This window comes from Mastigoproctus giganteus, chromosome 1 (genome assembly GCF_048544385.1).
Source record: "Mastigoproctus giganteus isolate SK-2022 chromosome 1, ASM4854438v1, whole genome shotgun sequence".
NCBI lineage: Eukaryota > Metazoa > Arthropoda > Arachnida > Uropygi > Thelyphonidae > Mastigoproctus > Mastigoproctus giganteus.
The window spans coordinates 88,389,039-88,412,375 of NC_143575.1; the positions used below are offsets into that span (position 1 = coordinate 88,389,039).

At 34.0% G+C, this 23,337-nt stretch overlaps 1 protein-coding gene across 2 annotated transcripts in view; it reads left to right on the plus strand.

Moving 5' to 3' along the window:
• LOC150090971 (zinc finger CCCH domain-containing protein 10-like) overlaps window positions 1–23,337 on the plus strand; it is a 1,521,236-nt gene that overhangs the window by 1,383,689 nt on the left and 114,210 nt on the right. For both annotated transcript variants that reach the window (XM_090373667.1, XM_090373676.1), the window contains 3 exons: window positions 9,285–9,368; window positions 13,232–13,337; window positions 19,009–19,048. In XM_090373667.1, the coding sequence (XP_090229793.1) occupies window positions 9,285–9,368; window positions 13,232–13,337; window positions 19,009–19,048 (230 nt within the window). The remainder of the gene's footprint in view (window positions 1–9,284; window positions 9,369–13,231; window positions 13,338–19,008; window positions 19,049–23,337) is intronic.

Below are 23,337 nucleotides of genomic sequence, written 5' to 3' on the forward strand. Positions count from 1 at the left end.
GTGGGTTTTCTCACAATAATAGGAAGAGATGAGTGTGTCCAATTCTCAGTCTTGCCAATACCACTTTTTCTCGTCTGTTTCATCGGAAGCCAAACAGCCTCAGCTTTAGATCTTCTTTTATCTGGTAAAGTTTATTGTTCATGTTACTTTTCCAGATCTATGCCCATTTATCATAGCACGCTTTGCATATGAAAGATTTATAGTCAGTGTAAGGAACTTGAGGATGTTTAGCGACAAAGGCAGCACTTGCAGTTCCTGTAATTCCAGAATGGCCAGGGATCCAGCAAAAAACTGATTGGACACACTGCAAGCGAATAGCTGGGAATGAATCTGTTTCAATGTAGGATGAGAAGAGGAGAAATTCTTCCTTATGGCAAAGACAGCACTAAGAGAATCTGTGTAAATTATGGCAGATGAAATGGAAAGCTCAATAATCTTACTAAGCGCCAACTTAATGGCATATAATTCAGCTGTGAAGACGCTGCAAGCAAGCGGCAGTGTGGCTGAACTTGTACATAAAGGAAATACTGCCACAGCATCTACCATACTCTCAGTTTTGGAACCATCCGTATAAATTTTATAGGAATGATTGTTCATAGTAGCATGAGCTGAATGTAACTGTCTGATATTGCAGAGAGGTATAATATTTTTCCCCACTGGAGGTAGTGTATATCTTGAGAGACAGACACATATGTCCAAGGAGCAACAGGTGCAGTTGTGTCTTGGAAAATTTCATTTAAATTTACTTTCCAAGTCTGAACAAGCTCTTTTATCCTGAGCGAGGCAGGTCTATTTTCATTTTGCTTGCTCTCATAGAAGGATTCTCAACGAGTATTATAAAGATACTCCCAACTTGGGTGCGATGGTAGACTCTGGATCTTAGCAGCATAGTGGAGCAGTAGTGTTTTTCTATGCAGGTGTAATGGAGGATCATGCGCTTCAATATACAGACTTTGGATCGGAGAAGTCCTGAAAGCACAATCCTCAGAGCACTGTGATGGATCATATTTAGCTGTTTTAAAGTAGTGCTCCTGGCAGAGTCATACACTGGACAACCATAATCCAGCCATGAATGGATTAAACTTCTGTAAAGATGCAGCAAAGTATACTGATCAGCTCACCATGACATAGATGAGACCGATCGAAGTATATTGAAATGCTTTATACAAGAAGTTCTCAAATGAGTGATGTGTGCTTGGAAATTTAGTTTGCGGTCTAATAGTAGTTCAAGAAATTTAACAGTATTAAAGCGGGATTGAAGCATTGTTTATTTGTAGTTCAGTTTCGGGATGGAGAGCTCGTTTCTTGCAAAAGTGAGTGACAGTGCATTTCTTTTCTGATGGTCGGTAGCCATCCATGAAGTCCAGGATTCTATTTTGGTTATGACAAGTTGGACCTGCTGTTTGATGGTATTCATACTTTGAGACTGACAGGAAATGGTAAGGTCATCTGCATACATATAAGTTTGAACGGTTTTTGGGATATCTCGTGTCATGCTGCTAACTCGGATTGAAAACAGTTGGACTAAGTACTGATCCTTGTGAGACTCCCTCTTCCTGAATGTGAGATGTAGAGAGTACATTTTTATATCAGACCTGAAAAGAATGCAGTTGCAGGAAATTTTGAATTATTTCTGGTAAATGGCCCCTAAACACCAGATAGTAAAGGTCCATAATAATACCATGAAGTATCAAATGCCTTTTCAAGATCTAAATTGACTATGACTAGATGTTGTTTCATGACAAAGGCATTGAGGATATGAGATTCTGTTTTAATGAGCACATCTAGTGTTGATCTATTTTTTCGAAAGCCATACTGATGATCTGGAAGGAGATTCTCTGACTCCCGGATGTAAGTGAGCCTAGTATGAACCATTCTTTCGAAAATTTTTCCCATGCAGCTCGTAAGAGATATTGGCCTGTAATTTTCAACAGAGGAAAGATTTTTTCCTGGTTTTAGTCTTTTAAAAGCAATTAGGTTACTAGTGGTGGGATACTTGCGGAAATTATTCCTGTTTGGCAATTAAACAATCTGTATTCCACCAGTGAGTTTCGATATGGCGTGGATTTTGGAATGGAGGCCTTAGCTGATTGGTAATGTAAACACTTACATAACCAAACAGAATCTGATTGGTTATGTAAGTGTTTACATCATCAATATGTTGTCTTTGAACAGAACAGCCACCTCAGTTTGCCTTTTTAAACTGCCAAGTGGATCGTTGAGTGGGATTTGGAGCTACCCCTGTTTGTAGTGAGCAAATAATTGGAAAGTGATCACTGTTAAAGGGATTGGTAATACTGACCATGTCATTATTGGAAATATGGATGGTGAACAAATTGACAAGTCTATTTCAGAAGAAGTTGGTAAGTGGATGTAGGTAGGAGATCCAGAATTTAATAAATTAAGATCAATATACAGAATAATTCATTATTATTCATGAATTCCTCCATCAATTTGCCTCTTCTATCCATTGTGGCAGACCCCCACAATGGATGGTATTCATTAAAATCACCAAAACAACAAATTGGAGTTTGAAGTTGTGCAATGAGGTTGTCAAGTTCTGAAAGTGGAATATAAATGGAAACAATGGTAAATGATGTACCAACTGCAGTGCGAGCTGCCACATCTTCTAGGGTAGTTCTCAATTGGATCGGCCTGGATGGTATGTTAGCATTAACAAGAATAGCTACTCCTCCACATGCAGGTGATTCTGAGTTCCTATCTCATCTGTAAATGGTATAACTTGAAAATTTTGGCAAAACTTGAGGTGACAATGTTTCCTGTAAGCATGGGATTGAATTGAGCTATTAAATATGTTAAGTTATCAAAATGACTGCTTAGTCCTCTGCAATTCCATTGTATGATGTTATGCATTGTTTAGGTTTACCCGAGGATGATCAACTGAGTGTTTTTTGTACGTGGAATATTTTTTTCAGTCTTTTTTTTGGGAATGTGAAGCGTCCAATATCCATGGTGTCATTATCTAGCAGCTCATCTACATCCATACTGTTGGTGGGAAGAGTCCCTTTTTTTAGAGCCTGATTCAGATTTTAATTGTTTTTTTTTTTTTTTCAACTGGGACCGATGGGTATGAGTAGGGATGCTGACTGGAGTATTTGTGGCCTCGCTAGTTTTTTTTTTTTTTTTTGGAGGATTATCTATTTTAGAGGTTGAAAGTGTAGATTTAAGCTAATTCGCTAGAGAGGTGTTAGGTGGAACTGATACATCCATTTGAGCTGCAATAGAAACAAAGTTTCGAGTGCAAGCTGCATAAGGATGACCACTAGGCATGGTCGACATAACTTGTCTACATTCCTCAGGAAATGTGACTTTATTTTCAGTTTTCTTTCCTGTTATCCATAGCTCACAAGTTTTGGAAAAGGCTGGATAACTTCCTTTGCAGTTTGGACAAACAGGGGTTTTGACTGAGCAATCCACTTGGGTGTGAGCTTTAGAGCTGCAGATGGGACATATGGCTTCCCCTTGACAAGCCTGCTGGGAATGACCGTATTTCTGACATTTAAAGCAGTGAGGCTGCAAAGAATGTGTAAAATGCTGAAAAAATTAATGGCAGCCAAACAGCTTTCCGCAGATGTGGTCCCTACTAAATTAAGAATGTATGAAGCACATGAAACAAACTAGCCCATACTGCTAGTTTGTTGACTTCCTTGAATCTGGCTTGGACACCAGAATACATCCCACTCATATTAGCAACATTGTTGTTTGACTGAGTTCTGCAATTTGCTACATCTATTCCATGTTTATCAAGAACAGATGCTACAGTGTCAAAAAGATATTTTGCATCATGCTTTTCAATGGGAACAAACATCAAGAAAGCTCATGTACTTCACCATCTTTTGATATATAACGAACAATGGCCGACAACTGATCTGTGTGACTTATATTAGAAGTTGAATCTATGCTGATGCCATAATATTTGGCTTCTTTAATTTCAGATGTGATGTGCCCCAACACTTTTGACCCTAATAAATTGATAAATTCTTCATATGTGGTTGAAGACAGGTATAAAACATTTCCACTTCCTGGATTTCCGTATTTTCTTATATGCTCTTTTAAAAAAGGATCAATATATTTGAGGAAGTTGCTCATTATCACCACAAAAAAAAAGCTATGTCTTTCTGCCAAAAATTTTACTATCGCAATTACTCTTCTTAAAACTTCAGTTGCTTTTTCCTTCTCGATTTGTAATTTTGTGTCAATTCAGGTATACTTTTGGAACTGCAACATATTAGATAAAGAAGTGAAATGCTTTTTGATTTTTCATTCATTGTGATTCATCTTTAAATAACATACACACATAACAATACACTTTTCCAGTAGATTCTGAGATAATCAGTCAGTCTCTTTTAATGACCTCACCATTTCCCATTTTCCTATAAAACATTTTCTTTTCTTGCATATCTTACTTCTCTAAATTTTTTAGATCTTGATTTGAAATTGCACTCTAAATTCCGAGATGACACATTTTGGGCAATTTGATGAATGAGATCAGTGTTTATTTTCCATTTAGCTGGGTCACTACTAAAATCTGATAGTAAAACAGTAACAGATGTTTTTTTGGGTACTCAGGTATTACAGGCTCTGATTCATTCTTATTTGCAATTACATCAGTTGTCGATGTCGACACTACAGAATCTACCTCGTCTGATTCTAATTCTATATCAACTTGACCTTTATTTGTTCCTTCGTCGGTAGGTCAGCATATGAATGCCATCACTGAAATCTTCAGATTGAGAAAGAGTAAGCTTATTGCAGGAGTGGTTTTTAACATTTATATATTTCAGCATTGAATTTTTCATAACCAGATTTGTGTTTTCGCATATATCCATGAGGCATTTTAAATCACATCAAATGCAGTTAACACAATAAATTATTCTAGGATCAGAATATGAAAAACTGAAAATACAGCTCACCAGTCTTCTTTTAAAATTCACACTATTTTCTTAAAATGTCACACCGCAAACTTATTCCACTATTTACTACCGCTCTCTTTATATATAACTCACATGTACATATTTGTGATGTTTGTTTGTTTGTTATTTGGTTTTTAGGAGCATTAGCAACTAAGGCCATATTGCTCCGGGGATATGCGGTGGTCATTCCCTGACCTTTCCGCATCATCCGTATTTGATGGTGACGGGCTCGAACCCCGGTCTAAATCAAGAAGCGTATGCTACGCACTGCTGCTCCTTCCCACCTGGCTACGGAGGCGCCACATATTTGGGAGTACAACTGTTTTGAGCAGGAGAATGCACATTTAACTCTATATGAAACAAGTCAATTTAACAAGATAAGCATGAGACAACAGTCATACACATTCATACGTGCATGCATTGATCAACTGCTCATACTTGCATTACATCAAAAGATGTAATTCACAGTCAGTATGTTAATACAGTATAATTTATTATAAGAAATATGTTTCTCCTCTTTTCCCACTTTTCAGAATAAAAGGGCCTAGGGCCTAAAAACATTAAAATCCGGCCCTGTATAGGTCAGTTCAGGACACAGTGTATCTTAGCCCTTTATCAATTTCTAAGCTGGTTCCTGGCTGAGTAGGCAGCTATGATTGTTAACATTATGTGCAAAAATGTAGATTGGCTCTTCTCCATATCTCAACCCAGTGTTCATCACATGGAGGTCTTTTTTAATTTATTTATTATTATTATTATTTTCCTTTTGCTATTTCCCTCTCATTTGCACCTAAAATCATTATTTTCACCCAGGCAGGAGTAACTCATAGTGCTTTAAGGTAAAATTTGGCCATTTGGCCACAGTTTCTTGAGAACAGTTAAAAAATCTCTGTGAACAGGGTGAAAATGATCCTCAAAGCTAGGATTAAGTCATTGTTTTGAGCAGCCACTCAGAATGTTTTGAGTTGGTTATTTCAATCAGGATGTCTCTGGATTGTAGTTTTTGACCATTTTGGTGTTCCAGGTATGGATTCCAAATATCTATTATTATTATTATTAGCCATAAGGTGCAAGAAAGCCTGAGTCTTATGCTGCACCAGCCAAAAAAAAAAAAAAATTCCCAAGTTACCCTGAGAGAGAAAGAGTCAGAAGTAGGAAGGAATCACCACGAAAGAGAAGAATGATGGTATCCAGCTCAGGACCCTGGGTGTGCCAAGCCCATATGTACAGCCTTACAGGACAGTTCAGATAACCAACCTTGATGGAAATAGGCAGTTTAGGAGTGTTAAATGTAAGGATAAGAACCCTAGTTGGGACTAGTTTTCCCACCTTATGCATAAATATTCTCTTAACGGCTGTCACTCCTTGATCTCTCAGTTCGGTGCATATCTCCTCTTCAGATGTTTCAAGGAGATCCTGCGCGGCAATTACATCATGTGATGTATTCAATGTCCTGCATGGTGATATCTTAATTGGAATGCCCCCCAAGAGATATTGCTTGGAGAAGCAATTTTGAATGTCACACTGAGGAAGTTTCTACTAAAAGGTCACCCGATCTAAGTAGTTTTACTGACCTTAGGAACTCTGCCAGCCATTCAAGACCCTTCTGAATGAAGAGGGGCGACATTTTACCTATTTCCTTTTCACGTGTAGAATGTATGATAAGGAATCGAGGTACAGCTTCTGTTTGGTGTTTCTTTTTTGATGTTATATTCTCTTCATCAGTGACATAGCTACCATGTAGGCAGGCAAGGCAATTGCCTCCGGGCCTGGGGTCTTTGGCTGTCTCCTCTTTTTGCAACTTTCATTAATTAGGTAGGGGCCCGAACATGTTCTTTGCCTCCGGGCCCAAAAAAGGATAGCTACGCTACTGCTCTTCATCAATTTCAGGCAGGGACCTCGTAAAGGCCCCAGAGGGGTTTGAAAGATTTAAATTACTCGTAGGAGTAAAGAGAAAGCTTCCAATGCCCTAAGTACCTTACCCACCTAACAAGGGGATGCCCACTCATGAACTAGCAGGTACTGCATACACGAATGGGATGCCAAGTTCACTTAGGAGCACCATACCCATGTTTCAAATAAGCCTTTATCCTGTCCCCAGGACCAAATTGAGGGAGAGTTATTGGAACACAGTTGACCTTACCAGTAAGAACTACCTGCTGATTGATCCCAGTTCAGCTAGTCTGGAACCTCCCGTCTTGTTGAAGCAGTGACCAAAGTGGTATATTAAGGCTGGGCCTCTCAACCACCAGGATCCTCCTTTCCGAATTTCCACAGGTCACAGTGCACGGCTGCACACACCAGATTCCAATGATGTAACCCTGGAACCAAGGTATGGCCATTAGATCTCAGTGATGCCAATCTGGAAGGCCAGCAGCATTGCTGGGAGGTCCCCTCACCACATACAGGTGCTCACGTCGAGGGGCTTGCAAGCAGGGTTAGCAGTAACGTTGCTAGCGGTTAAGTAGTGACGTTTGTGAGCGGCGGAGTGTTTATGAAAGCACTAGTACTCGCCCTAGGAAAAATGCTGGATAATCGCACTAGAAAGATCACTTGGCACCTTGCAAAAGTGGATCGCAAGCCTTTTCTAATGGGAAAGACGATCTCCATTGAGCTTAGCCTACTTATGTACTTTATTGAGAGATATCTGCAATTGCCATTCAGTAGATTTCATGTTCTGGTAATGGCAAGAATAGAGAGAGATCGTCAGCATAAAGGTATGCCTCTACAGTATTTGGGAGTTCTTTTGTAATGGAATCAACTCGACACTGACCCCTGAGTTACTCCTTCTTCCTGCGAGAATATAGTAGAAAGGGAGTTCTGATATTAAGCCTGGAAAGATTGGCTCTGGAGGAAGTTCTTAATAAATATAGGCAGGTTGCCTCATAGACCTAGAGTATGAAGGTCACTAAGAATGCCATAACACCAGGTAGTATCAAATGCCTTCTCTATATCTGTAGAGACATAATTAGAACCACAAAAGCACTGCGCAAATTTGAGATTCAGCCTTGATCATCAGATCTAAGGAGGACCTGTTTTGGCGAAAGCCATGCTGACTATTACTTAGTAGATGTTGACCTTCAATGATCCAAGTGAGTCGACTGTGGATCATTTTTTCAAGAATTTTACCTAGGAAACTTGACAGAGATAACTATAAGGATTGGAGGGATCTTTTCCAGGTTTCAGAAAGGCCAGAACTGTAGCATGATGCTAAGAAGTCAGTTAAACATTTTCCAGGAAGATTCGGTTAAAAAAGACTAGCAGCAGTTGTAGTTTTTGTCATCAAGGTGCTGTAACATGACATAATATATCCCATCTGGCCCAGCAACATGTTGTTCTGATGGCTTGTAAAAGTTCACAGTATTGGAGAGGCTGGTTATATGGAAGTAACAGTGAAGTTCAAAAGTTGATAGGTCTCTACATTTTGAGGGTACAGCTCTGAAACAATGTTTGCAGGCAGGCTGCTAGATAATCCACTGGACCAGACTGAACCAGCTAGTGTATAATCTCGCTGCCTTTACTCGGCCAAATTGTGACTGAAGGGAGTCCAAGTAGTGTATGCAGGGGATGTTGTAAAGGCTGTTTATACCAAAGAGCTGGTTATATTTTTACTGTGCTGGTTGGTTATTTGGTGTTTAATGGAACATTGCAACCAAAACACCAAGTCAAGATAGAAAAAAAAAAAAAACATTTACATATATATTTGGCAACCTCCGAACAGGTTCCCTGCTTAAGAATAATTTACCACCTCAAGTTCAGTTTCTTAAATGCAAACAAATGGCAATAAACATAATCACAGCAAATCTCATGTGCTTTAATGTACTAATAGCACAGTATCAAAGATCAGTGAGCTTTGTTAAAACCGGGAAAAAAAAAAAAAAAATTTCCATAATTCTTATACCTCAAAGGCACCATAGGATGTTTATGTGCTGAACAAGATACTATATGAGTCCAAATATTGCTTATTGGTATATCTTCTGGCCATCTCAAAGTTTTATTGGAAAATGCTTCTCAATAACTGACTTACACCTTATGAAAGTAGCAGCTTGGGCCTGCTGCTAATTAACACATTTCACTGAATTTTAAGATTATAAAATCTTCCTGCCTCTAGAAATGGCAAAAAATGAGACTTAATAATTGCTTATTCATATAAGAGCAATTATTGTTATTTTAACCAAAGCCAAAGTTCAGGAAGAATGTTTCATCAACAGTTTTAGATATTTTCATATAATAATCATATATCAAATATATATAGTGGATAATGATTAAATTAAAATAATTCCATTATCAATATAAGAAATACATTCCATTTTTTAATTAAATATTACATGTTGTTTATTTCTTGATTAGGTTCTTAAAGGATGAGCCTGAAAGACTTGAAAATGCTTTAAGAAGATGTAAAAAACTTACAGGTACTCTAGTGACATTAAAAAGGTAAGCTATATTATATATATATTTTTTCAGAAAATGACTATCACTGTTTTCATTTATCATCGGCTGCTTTGTAATGTTGTGAGTATTTTCTGACATTGCATAATAAACAATGAAAAATCTGGCACCATTGAGCATTGAGAGATACAAGATTTAAAATATTCAGATTTTAGAGATATTATACCTAGTGTTAAGCCATTTTGGAGAATATTAAGCACTAACAACTGAAGTTATTTACATCTTTAAACATTTTATGATTATTTAAAAAACTACAGCTAGCAGTTAAAATATAAATGACAGTTCAGTTTCTTAAGTGTAAACAAATGGCAATAAACATAATCACAGCAAATCTCATGTGCTTTAATGTCAGTTTTAAATGCATGCTACTAGTACAGTATCAAAGAAAATCAAATAATGTGCTTCAGAGAAAAAAAAAATACTCTCACATTACAGAATAAACATTCTTAAAGAATAATTTACTACAAGGCTTGTGCCATCTTTATCAACTTACATGACAATTTAATTTTAATAAATTGCTATGGCAAAATTCATTCACTTTCTTGCATGTAATAACAATGATTACTAAGTTTTGTTTTTGTCCCAAGAGAATACCATATCATGAGATGTTATTTACCATCTTAATCCATGCAAAAAACTGTGACATTTCTCTCCTTTAGTGCTGTCACTGATTTAGTAAAGTCTATAACTTATTGAGAACTGATCTTGTTAATTACATCTACATTAACTGGTCATAGCATCTGTGTGAACAGGTGGCCAGTTTTCTCTCACTTTAGAACAGCTGAAAGTGAAGAGAGATGTTACAGTCATTGGAGTTTTAACTTGACGTGTGAAATTAAATCAACTGTTAGTAGATTTAATTGTTCAAGAAGAATGTTTCAAGAAATCATTGCTGAGTATCAGTATTAGCTGTATAATGCAAGGAAGCCACAGGCTTTTGCTGCACTGGAAAAAAAAAAGTAGATAAGAAAATAGAAATTATACACTTTTCTCCTCTCCACCTGACCTTTCAATTTTTTCAAATTGTTAGCCTCAACTACCTGCAGAGGCAGGAAGTTGAGTTTACATCATCTGCAAATTTTGAGATCATGCTCTTTATCCCTTTGTTTACGTCGTTTATGAAAATCAGAAACAACAGTGGCCCAAGAACCAATCCTTGGGGGACTCCACTTCTGATATTACACCAATCTGAAGAATATCCATTGATTGCAGCCCTCTGCCTTGCAACCAGTCTTTGAATCTTTCCAGTAATCATGACATGTTTCAGCTTATACAGTACACTCAGGGTCCTGAGCTGGATATCATCATTCTTCTCTTTCTTGGTGATTCCTTTCTACTTCTCTCCCTCTCTCAGGGAATTTATTTATTTTTTTGGCTGGTGCAGCATAAGTGTCAGGCTTCCTTGCACCATATAGCTAATAATAATAATAAACTTCTCAGGAGGGACTGAGTCAAAAGCTTTGCCAGAATCAAAATAAACTATGTAGAAATTGTTCCCTACATCCAGCTCATGAGTAACTGTGTCAAAATAGCTTACTAGGTTAGTTAAACATGATTTTCCCTTAACAAAGCCATGTTTCGTGTCCTTCAGAATGCTATATCTTTCCAAATGTTCCTGGATTGCATTCTTAATCATTACCACAAAGATTTTCCCTACCACTGGTCAGACTAACCAGTCTGTAGTTATCTACTTAACCAGTAGAACTGCCTTTGTATATTGGCAATGCTCCAATCTAAAGGAATCTCTGCCAAGCCCAAAGATGGCCTCATAATTATTGGCTATATGCCATAAACTCCAGGAGCCTTATTTGCCTTTAGGTTCCAAAATTTTTCTGACAAACAGTCATCTGTAGTTTTGAAATCACTAATTTCATATGGCTTAGCCTCACTCACACAGCCTGTCTTCAGCATAAAGGCAGATGCAAAGTACCTATTCAATTCATCAGCAACATCAGCTTGGTCTAAGACTTTCCCACACCCAGTACACACAAGGGTCTGATCTGATTTGTTTTATTCTTCTTTGTATGAATGCATGAAAAATTCCTCAGCCCCAGTCTTTGCTCTCTTAGCCAGTGCTTTCTCATATGCAGCCTTGGCCTCCCTAACCTTATATATGTGGTACTATTACAGATAAAGGTATTCAATAATTCAGATGTATTCACCCTACCTCTGCAATCTGCCCGTTTAATAGATGCCACATAGCACCTTCATCTCTCCTAGTCCCTTATTCTGAAATTAAAACCTATACCTTTAACTACTACAGCATCTTTCTTCATCTTCCAACTAATGACTGTGTGATCATTACCTGCTAATGTTTCCTGTAATTTAATCCCTGTGATATTATCTGATTCATGAGTAATGATGGGTCAAGAATATTCTCACTCCCAGTATTTTCTCTAACATGCTAGTACAAATAATAATCATCTAGTTTGTTTAAAAATTTTGTTTCCCATGGTGAGTTTACCTCCCACTTATTAATCTGGGGCAGATTGAAGTTACCCATTATAAGACATATAATGGGTAACCTGGTCTGTAGATTACCCCCATTCTCGTTATACCTTTGCTTCCAGCTAATTCACACTACACAGATTCTGTGCTGGCAGAAGTAACTTCTGAGTCAGCAAAGGCTCTTTTCACAAGAAGCATGACTCCATCGCCCCTTCTATTTTCGCTATTTTTCCTAAATAAATTATACATACCATAGTGGAACTTGTCATCCCCAATTTCTGGGTGGCACCACATTAATGTTAACCCTATTATGTGAGCATTAGTTGTCCTAACCAGGAATTCAGCCATTTTATTCACAACACTCCTGGCATTACTGTAGACTCGGTTAAGACTAAGTATTCTTCTACAGTTATCACCCCTTGAAGTTATTTAGGCCTCTTTCCTTAGCTTTGTCTTCTCACTCATCTGAAGCATTGCTACCCTCAGCTGTTGCAACAACGAACAACAATTCTTGAGGTGAGTGCAAGCATTACTTTGACCCATATCATCAGATAAACATGGATCTATATTACCCTTCCCCCTAAGTAGCAGTTTCTTGAACCCTTAAGGTATCCTCAGTGACACTGAAAAAAATACTAGCAGGACTATTGTGGAGTTATTGAATGACTGTTTTCTACATCAACACATTAGAGAGGTAACAGGAGAGGAGTAATACTCTTGATCTGATTATCAGCAGTGATTATCCATGCATTAAGAATCTTCAGATAATAGAACCACTAGGTGGAAGTGATCACAGTGTATTGATTTGGGATTTACTTAAAGATGTAACTACCATCAAGGGTAAAGAGAAGAGTTTTTGCTTTGGTAAAGGTGACTACAGTGGTCTCAGACAGTTTTTAGATTGTATTTAAATATATTTAATCAAAAACAGCTCTTATTTATTAATACATATGACATTTTATTTAATCACCTAATTTTCCACATCCAAATTTTTTTTTATTACAATCCTTTAGCTTTATTAAAAATTTCATGACCTTCCCAGCTTTTTCTGTAACCCACAGGTGTGGGTCTCAGAATTTATGGTCTAGCACAGATACAAATACTGTGCTAGACCATAAATTTCAAGGAAAATTATTGGGTTAGCTTTATGGTGCATCAGCATCTTAGGCCAGACTAAACTGTGCCAAATGTGTGTTTATGAGCCACTAACATAACTTTATCAGCATCTTGGCTTTAATCGCATTTTGAACTTACTATCACATCTTTTTAAAATAATAACACAAGACTCATATTCAACTAATATACTTTTTTTTAACCTGTTTTTACCTTTTGCTTTCTAGCTGTCCTCTTTGGAAACAATTGTGGTCTTCACTTTTTTTTCTGTTTAAATATTTTAATAGACTAGCCTCAGTTCAAGAGCAACGACACACTACTGGTCATCCCTTACCAGAAAAGTCAGCATCTGCTGATGGGCCATATTCTGATGGAGAAACACATACTGTCAAGGTAAGTAGTAACACAAAGATCTACCTGAGTGACATCTATTAATAATTAAAACAAATTGGGGTTTTTTAAACAAATAGTTGCATATAAATTAAATTTGCAGCAGTGTAAAAGTTAATTAGATAAATTAGGAATACAGTTATTTCAGAAATGACTGATACATTCTTCTCTCTTAAACAGAACAAATATTCAGAATTGTATTAAATCATATAGCATTTTTTTTTAGAAATCAAATACAGTTTCTTCCTTTACCTTAATTTTATAATTTTTTGACTACACACTATATCTTACTGGAATTCTTTTCTTCAAGTAAAAGGAATTAATTTTCCTTTGGTTCTAATAAAAACTAAATTAGCTAATAAACATGTATTATTTTTGGAGTTTTAAATTATATATGCATGCATACCCCTTGTTACAAAAGTAAATTTTATTGACTTTAAACATGAGGACCATGGATTTTGATCATAAATAGTTCTTTATAATAATAATAATAATAATAATAAAAAAAAAACTTTCTGTTGTTTTGTCTCTTCCCACACTCGTATTATTTTTCATTATAAAAATGCACAAAAGCCTGCTCATGTTTCTAATACAGGTTATATTTTTATGTAAATGGCAGCAACAAATATTATCATTTGTAAGTTGACATAAAATACTTTTAAATAATTACATAAAATAAATTGCACATATTCAATATATGTTGTAAATAATTTTCAGTATAAATTGCAAATGGAAGAAGGATCATTGAAATATTTTAATGGGCAAAATCCACATCCTTCTCCTTTATTAATCAACCGAACTTATAAAAGGATCAAAATTCAAAGCCTCTTTTCTAATTATTTAAAAGAAACTATGTATGTAATACAAGTCCATTTTATATTAAATAATGAAAAATTGTATGAGCATTTTAGACGTGAAGGAAAAAAAAATCTGCATTTTATTATTTTGCACATGAAGAGAAATAAATTGTTCCTAGTGCAAATTGAAAATATGAAAAACAATCCATGGCAAAATCCACCATACAGATTTCGTTATGTATGTGAGGTCTATCATTTGTAGTGCTGCATTGTGTAGTTTTTGATTTACACATCATAAAAATTGCCAGTCCAGTAACTCAAGGATGTACTTAACGTGCTGAATTCAGTACAAAAAAACTTCGAATTTGGCTTTATTTACCAGTCTGTCTGTCTTTATAATGAGTCTTGTTGTTTATATATTAAATGTGTTGTGATTTGTCAACACATACTCTAAGCTAAACTAGCTACAAGCAATTGTGAGTTACAAATGTGGAAACTTGAACAACAACAGATGGTGTAACCTATGAAAATATCATTCTTGCTATGCTTTTAGTTGTTAGCTGTTTATTACAGAGGCAGTTGTTAAAGCTTGTGTTAAACATGCTAAAGTTTATCATGATGTATTGAATTCTGTGAATAATATCAATGATGAAAGACACCAAAAATCCTTTAAAGAACTAGCTGTATGTGCATTTTATTTAACCTGCTTTCCCATGGATATGGAAATGAAATAAGCAATTGAAAGAGTCAGCTAGAATTGACTGCTATATATAATGCTTGAGGAACTTTTAGTTAATAAATTTAGCTGAAAGCTAAATAGTCACTGGGGAGACCAGCAATCATTTGTCCTAAACTGATTCTAATAAAAATATAGCAAACAAAAATTAACACCTGCAATAGTGGAATTTTTCGATTTTTTTGCCTTACATCAGGTATATATGTCAATTTTATAGTCATTTTCTAAATATATGTATTTATTTAGAAAATATTAATATCACTATGCTGCTGCCTCCATCTTCATATATAAGGAGGCATTTCAGAAGCTTCCTGTATAGCAACAGATGTAATAGTTTGAGAAGGTGAACTCCATTAGGTGTGGAACCAATTTTGGCTCTCTATATATAAATTGCACAAGGAAAGTATGGTCATTCAGTCCTCATTATGAATCATGAAATGAAATTGTTTCATGTACCTGGGTACTACTGAAAGATGTGCAGTTTGATTTCATGTGCTGTTAGGAAAAATTCCATGTGAGTGTTATAATTTGATGCAGGAATATTTAGGGCCCCTCATGCCCTTCTTTCCTCAGGCTATGATACCTCATGTGGAGGGTTTCTTAATGACACAAAACGTAATAACTGTCTAAACATGCATATGCACAAAATTCACTTGCACTTTTTTCCAATCTAAAGCTCCCAAATCCCAAATTCAAGAATGAATGAAATGATTATTCTCCATGTCACACCTGGTGGGGTGGGGCGAGGTTCACTGAAAGAAACCAATACTTACTGATACCATCATATACAGCATTTATAAAATGCTCTTGCCATTACTAATGTCTACTGACTGAGTAATGGCAGACTTACCTAGACGTCTGGGCCTTTCTCCATTAGTTCAACTCAAATAGATTGACTTCCAGAACCCTGATGGCCTCTGTTTTAAATTTAATAGAAAATTTTATGTGCTAACATCAGTATCTATATTTATGAAAGAGGCATTTTTTTTCTTCTAAATAGTAGCAAATGAAAGGTATTTGCTATATTACTCAGTTTTATATCTGGAAATTCATAAAGATTTACATAGTAACATATCTTCATTATGATAAGTTACCATGTACAGTGTGTACAGGAGCTAAAGAATGGAATGGAAAGCTCAGAATACTTCATTAAGAGTACATAGGTGTGCCTTGTTACTTTGCAAAATTTTCAGCATTGCATTTTCAAAATGCTAAACTTCAAAGTCATTAAGTTGGGCTATTATGTTAAATGACTGCAGATGATAAAACAGTACTTTGGACAAAAAATGGTTGCAAAATAGAAAGTATTATTTTATTTTCAATTGATATATGATATGATTTTGCATTGAAAATTATGTTACCAAGTGACCATTTTAAATTGTCAAAAATAATTTTATATATATACAGATATGCGTAGACACCAAAATTAACCTACAATATACTATCATGCATCATTCAACAGAATTTTGCCATCATCATCAGAATAAAGGGTTGACAGAGGACAAAGAAATCTCACAACCCTCTGCCCTGATGATGAGATTCAGCATAGTTTTGAAATGTTGCTTTTCATATTTTAAGGACTGATATGGTTTCTTTATATTTTCCTTGCAATAATTTAGAGTGAAATTACTATATTAACACACATAACAATACTGTTTCTAAAATTATATGTATGCAGTATGGTATAATGCCTGCAAGATAATTAGCAATGCTAATGCTAATTATCTTGCAGGCATTATACCATAATGGCTATAATGCCTTGCAGGCATTGTAGCATTAGCAATGCTAATGCTAATTATCTTGCAGGCATTATACCATACTGCATACATATAATTTTAGAAACAGTATTGTTATGTGTGTTAATATAGTAATTTCACTCTAAATTATTGCAAGGAAAATATAAAGAAACCATATCAGTACTTAAAATATGAAAAGCAACATTTCAAAACTATGCTGAATCTCATCATCAGGGCAGAGGGTTGTGAGATTTCTTTGTCCTCTGTCAACCCTTTATCTTGATGATGATGGCAAAATTCTGTTGAATCTTGAAATAACATTTTAAATACTAGTATTGTGATGATTTCTTTATATTTCCTTTGTAACTATTTACAGTAAAAGTACTTCATCAAACTTATGTAATAATAGTGTTCCTTTAACTTAATTAATCTGTAATGAATAATCATTGTAGCATCACTCTTTCAACAAATACACAGGTTTACTTATTATAATTATGTTATATTTACTTATTATAAACAATCTTTACCAACTTTCTCTGTGTTTTAGCAAGAACTGAAGATAAAAATAGACCCTTTCACATTAATCAAGTTTTAGTTATCAAGGGTAACTTTGAATAACTAAAAACTATATGTATCTTACAGTATATTAGCTTTTAAGGCCATTTATAATTGGTATATTTTATAAAGAAAAGTGATATATTAAAGTTAAAAATCTGTGTTGGTATTTAATTAACCATGCTTAGTTCTTTCTAGATTGAATGAATGTTTAGTGCATTTATAATGAGTTAAGGCAAAAATATGTATATATTATTATTTTATGAATCTAGACATATGTTCAAGTTGCTTTAATCTTTTTAACCATACTACTGGTCTTAACAGTTTAGTGTATTGATCTATTTTTATCCTCAGTTTCCTAGATTCTTAATTTCAGCTGGTTATAATCTTGTCTAATTTTCCTGATTCTGTAATAAAGTTTTATTATTCCTTGGATTTCTTTTAACATAATAGCAAATTTTTAATCTAAGATTTATCAGTGTTTAATTCTTTTCTTATTTATATAAATTGTCTGAATAGATTTACATTTTATTATGTTCAGTTATCTATTTCAGTATTAGAATTGCTTAGAAACTTTTTATGAAAATAAAATACATAACTGGAGAACATTTTTACTGTTAGATCTGTGTATTCTCTGTGCTGTGCCAATTTTACATTACTTATTCTAGAACAAATTAGATCAACATGTATTATTAATATATAGTTCAAATTCTAAGATTCTTTATGAAAAGTTATTTAGGTGGCTGGTAATTTTCTTTTATCTATATAAACTTAGTCTTATAACACTGAAAAATAGATTTGTTAATGTTAGGTGGTGTTTATATTCCTGTACATTTAATTTACAAATTTGTATTGCTGCCTTTCCTACTTTAAATTTTATAAAATTTTATGCATTATGGCCTTCTTTTGCACCTTAAAATGCTTAATGCTAGATTTCAATTTATTTGAAACTGCCCAGTATTTTTGAAAAAAGAATTGTAAATGATACAAAGATTTTTTAACATTTTTGAAAAGAGAAGTCATTTTATTTTTTGGAAAGACCACTTGATAAATATAAGATTTTTCCCTCCATCAGTCAAGCAGACAAGGGTGGAAGCGGAGTACAAACTTCCGAGAAAAGATTGAGTAATTATTAACCTTCCCTTTTGATATGAACATATTTTTGTATAAATTTTTGTACTTTTTGACATTAACATTTTAATGTCAGGTGATGCATGCATAATAACCCCTTTTTGAAGCAATTAATATTTTAAAACAAAACCCTGTAGTTTTGAAAACCAGCATGGTTTTTTATTTTTTTTTTTTAAATTTTTTGCTTCTGCTGGACGCATGTCAAGGTGACACCAAAGTGCTTGCTATAGTAGCTTTGGGAGACCCTTAAGAAGTTCACTGTATTAAGAAATATTATAAAATATAAATGACTTATTTATATATTTTGTCACGATTAGGAATAATTATACAAGAAAGAATCTAACAAGCTGTTTGTAGTTATTATGAAACATTAAATGTCATAGTTTTTCACAGTAAAACATAATTTAAAGCACAAGAGAGCATAAATCTATGGCAAGCCTTATGGTTACATCTCTTGGAATAATACATAGGCATGAAAAAGCTGTACATGTTATTTTTTTCTAAACCTACTGAGCCTTGTGCACGCCAGTAGAGCATGTTTTGTCAATTTTGGGCAGATGTGCTTGATCTGCCAAATTTTATTTTTACCTGAAGTTTTTTGAAGTTAATTGTTGTGATATTTTGACTTTCGAACATTTTTCAAAATTTTCTCTAAAACATTTTTTCAAAACAAATAGTTAGAGGATCTTTCCTTTTTTTTTTTTTACTCCTACCTGCAGCCTGTGGCGAGGCTATTCAACCCTCGGATGGGCAGACAAGGTTGGTCACACAGTTTAGTCTCTATATGTTATACATGGTGATATCTATTGACTACAATAATATACAGTGAAATCTGTCAAGTGTTTCTACTTGTAGTTCTACTAAAAGATGGTCACAGTAAAAAATTCTCTTTTTATTAGTTTGCACACTGAATGGAAATACTTTTTTTTTTCTTTTGGCAATAGATGTTTATACTATAATATTAACTAAACCTGCAGATCCCATTACTTTTTTGCATATTCAAAGGTCCTTCCAGCAAGTTAGGATGTTCAATGAAACTACTTTACCAGTTGCAGTAGGTTCAATTTTTCTTCATTGTTTTCTGAGTATGATAATTTTTCCACCTGTGAAACAGATATGTAAATATGATATCCAAGGAAAATTAAGAAACACTGCAAACATTGATTTTCTATGTTCTTCATTAGTGTTTTTTTGCCGTAATCCTCACATGTGCTATTCACTTTGAATTTTCAAAGATTATGAAAGAAGAACCACTTCAACATGAATATCTACCTCATACTCCCCTCCCATTTTGAATTGTTTAATAAAATTTGTCATGATCATATGGCAGAACTAATTATGCTAAGTTTGGAAGAAATATTTCGATAAGGGTAGTTACATTCTTTTTTGTGGTTATGACACAGAGTAAATAACAACATTTAATAGCATGCTATTTGCAAAACAACAGTTAGTTTAAAGAATTAAACTAATTTTCCTGTGCTCCGTTGTACATATAGGACTTTAATTAACTTGCACTGTTAGATGAAGGATCTCAAATATGTGTTTGTGATTGCTTGTATTAGAATGTTATAAAAAAAAAAAAAACTTTTGCTATATAATCTCTTTGATTCAATGTAAGTATTTTTCAGTTTTAATCCAACTCTCCCACCCCAATTCACTGAAGAAAACCCATAAATAAGGGGAGGCCTATACTTATTGTTCCCTATTTAGTTTGATAATAGCACTTTTATCTCCATTAAATCATCAAACAAATGAAGTAATTGTGGTTTCCTTAAATGTTCCAAACAAAAAATTATGAATAAGCTTGTTGGGCAGTTCTGCTGTTTTTCCATCTGATATTGAAGATATGTCTTCACAGTCTGTACTACTTCAATGGATGAAATTTTATAGTATGTAAATCATTTATATTTAGACATCTGATTCACTTTAAAACTGAAGAATGATAACATTTTACCATTAAGAAAAAAAAAGTATTTTATATACCTCTGTGCAACATTTTGATTACAGATCAGCACTTACTACAAGGCAAAAGAATTCTGTTTTAATGTACAAAATGGTTTCACACAGTTGTGATCCAACAGAACGCTTTAGTTTAATCTATTTAAAAAGAGTGCACTTGCACAGGATAGAATATCATATCAGTAGCCACCAGCAGTCATAAACATTATTACCCTAACATTACAGACTGCATATCTAGAATGTTACAAAGGTATCTTCATACTGCTGTATATAAATTTCTGGTTGGAGTTTAGCATCAATATCAGAATAGTAGTAGTATTATTTATATTACAAAATATTAGAGTATACAGGGAAAATGTGTACACTAATATTATAATAGTATAAAACGTATACCAAAGGATGAAGGCCAAATTGGTCAGCCATATATATATATATATATATATATATATTTTTTTTTTTTTTTGGCTGATGCTGTATAAGCTTGCTTTCTTGCATCATATGCTAATGCGTCACAGCTGTTTATAAAAACTGGTTGTTGTTGAACATGTTAGGAAGTGGATCACTATATCATTCCCTCTGAAGCTGTGGCTGTACGTTATCCAAATAGGTCAGGAATCCATACATATTAAATGTATAAAACATGGTGCAGTTAACATGTATTATAAATTTGCAGGCCCTAGACAAAATATCCATCCAATGGACCCCCTACAAAGGAAACCTTGGAAAATTTTCAAATAAAGATAATTGAAACACAAATTTTAAGGTACTTTTTATTTTTATAAAATGATATAATGACTGAAGTCTAAAGCAATCTCTTTTATGCACCTTATTTCCTAAAGGTAAAAGAGAATCTTATTAATGCAGCAGTTAATAAAGAATTCTTGCAGACCTTAGACAAATGTCTTCTTTGTTTAGGTATAAATTTGGTCCTTGATATGATCCCTTGACAGTGCTCATTCCTCAAATCATTCTTAATCAATCACACATTACAATAATAATGCTTTTGTTTATGCTCAGTATAACATACAAACAGATATGCTATCATGGCTAGCCATGATAGCATATCCAGACAAGCATTCTTTAGCAACTGATAGTGCATTGGGTTTACAGATATAAGAATGATGGATGACAGGAGTCTGCTTATGCTGCAAAAGCAGAGCATACCAATTAAAACTTTGCAGTATTAAAAAGTATTGTTTAGCTGCCTTATATAGAAACAATAAATAAAAAACTTTTTGTTACCAAAATGCATCCAGTGACTTCATTTACATCAAAGTTTAAGATGAGCAACTAGAAATGGATATTACAGTATTCACATTTTTGCATTCCATTAGAGCAGTGGTAATGCTATTAATAAGATAACATAAGAAGCAAGTTATAATTAATATTTACAACTACACAGTAATATATTAATTAATTCAAGTTTCAAGAATGGTCAGAGGCATCACTGCTTTCTTATTAGAGCAATATATAGCAAAGAAGTATTTTTAAATGATTCTCAAAGCAGGTAATAGTAAATTCTTCTCTCTCTCCATTATCAGTACTACAGAAGCATATCCTTAGTTGCTCCATTACATGATTCCCATTTACTGTACAGAATCTTGGTTAGAAATTTATAAAGTAAATCGATTTCACTAGCACTGAACTGGTTTTTGGGAGAATTCCTCTTCAAAGATCTTTGGTGGTTTCAGATGCAGTTGCATCTGAGGTCACATCTAAATTTTCACACAGGATCAGAATTTATTATATTAATTGCTTTGACAGCTTTCAGGAAATAATAATATGTAGTTTTGCTTCAGAGATAATGATATTCCACTAAAAAATCCAGAACAACAGCATTCATCAAAGAACAAAAAATTACATATGCAATAACAAATATAAGAATGATGGATGGCAAGTTTGCCATTCATCATTCTTATATTTGTTTTCTGTCATTATTATACCATTTTCCCCAAGTGTACTTTTCATTTCATGGCACACATGCAAATAACTGTTATAAACAAGCACAAAAATTCTAAGTCAGCACGTTTGAGATAAACTTGCTTCAGAGCCAATGGCGAACACCACAAAACATTGACATTCTTTTGCAGGTTTACCAGTTATAGTTTAACCTGATAGACATCAAAACTTAGGTAGGTAGGAACTATAAACTGACCATATATATATATTTACTGGTAGCCTCTTGATGGTTCCAAAGAAACATGATAACTTCACAGATTTCACTGTAATGATGATATTTTAAAAAATGTGTTAAAATTATTTCCTGTGGTTTACTGCTGTATTATAGCTACAGTTAAATCTCATTGGACTTAAATGCTGTGTGAGAATACTTATCTAGTTCATCTAAAAGCATTGCACATTCTGATAAAGTATGCTACATTACAGCAGTACAAATGCATGTTTTTAATATATAGATTATAGAAATCAATTTTTATTTAAATTTTTTTTCATACTGTGATTTTCTGGGCTTTATAACAATATTGATTTCTTAATTGGTAACCACACAAGAACTCTGCAGAAAATTTATGAAATATAAGTTCATAGGTTATTGGCAATTATATACTAATGTTTTTATTATGTATAACCAAACAGTATAAACTAGATTATTTATTTATTTTGAGAAAATAATCTTTTTATAAAAAGTATAAAAAATTAACTTTTTATAATATTTTTTCAGACATCTTATTGCTAAATAAGGAAATCTAAACAGCATGCTTAGTTAGATAGATAGAGAGAGAGAGTTATTGCAAACTTCTCATTGATGGCTTTTTAAGCTGAACTGGTATCCAAAAATTAAGCATTAAACAAACCAGCTTCCTTAAAATGTATTCTTTATTTAACTTTCTAGCAGGTATCCTAGTGCCAGTCACACAAACAAACAAACAAAAAAAAATCTGTTTGAATTCATTAGTATGAAGTTTAATATTCCTTCAGCATAGCTTTCTATTTTTAATCTACATCATTAATTATTTTATACATGGAAAGGATAAAAAAAAATTCAGAAATTCTAAACATTCTGTATAATTTTATTTTTCAATTTTACATTGGTAGTTATAAAATATTTCCTCCCCACCCCAATAACAAGACTG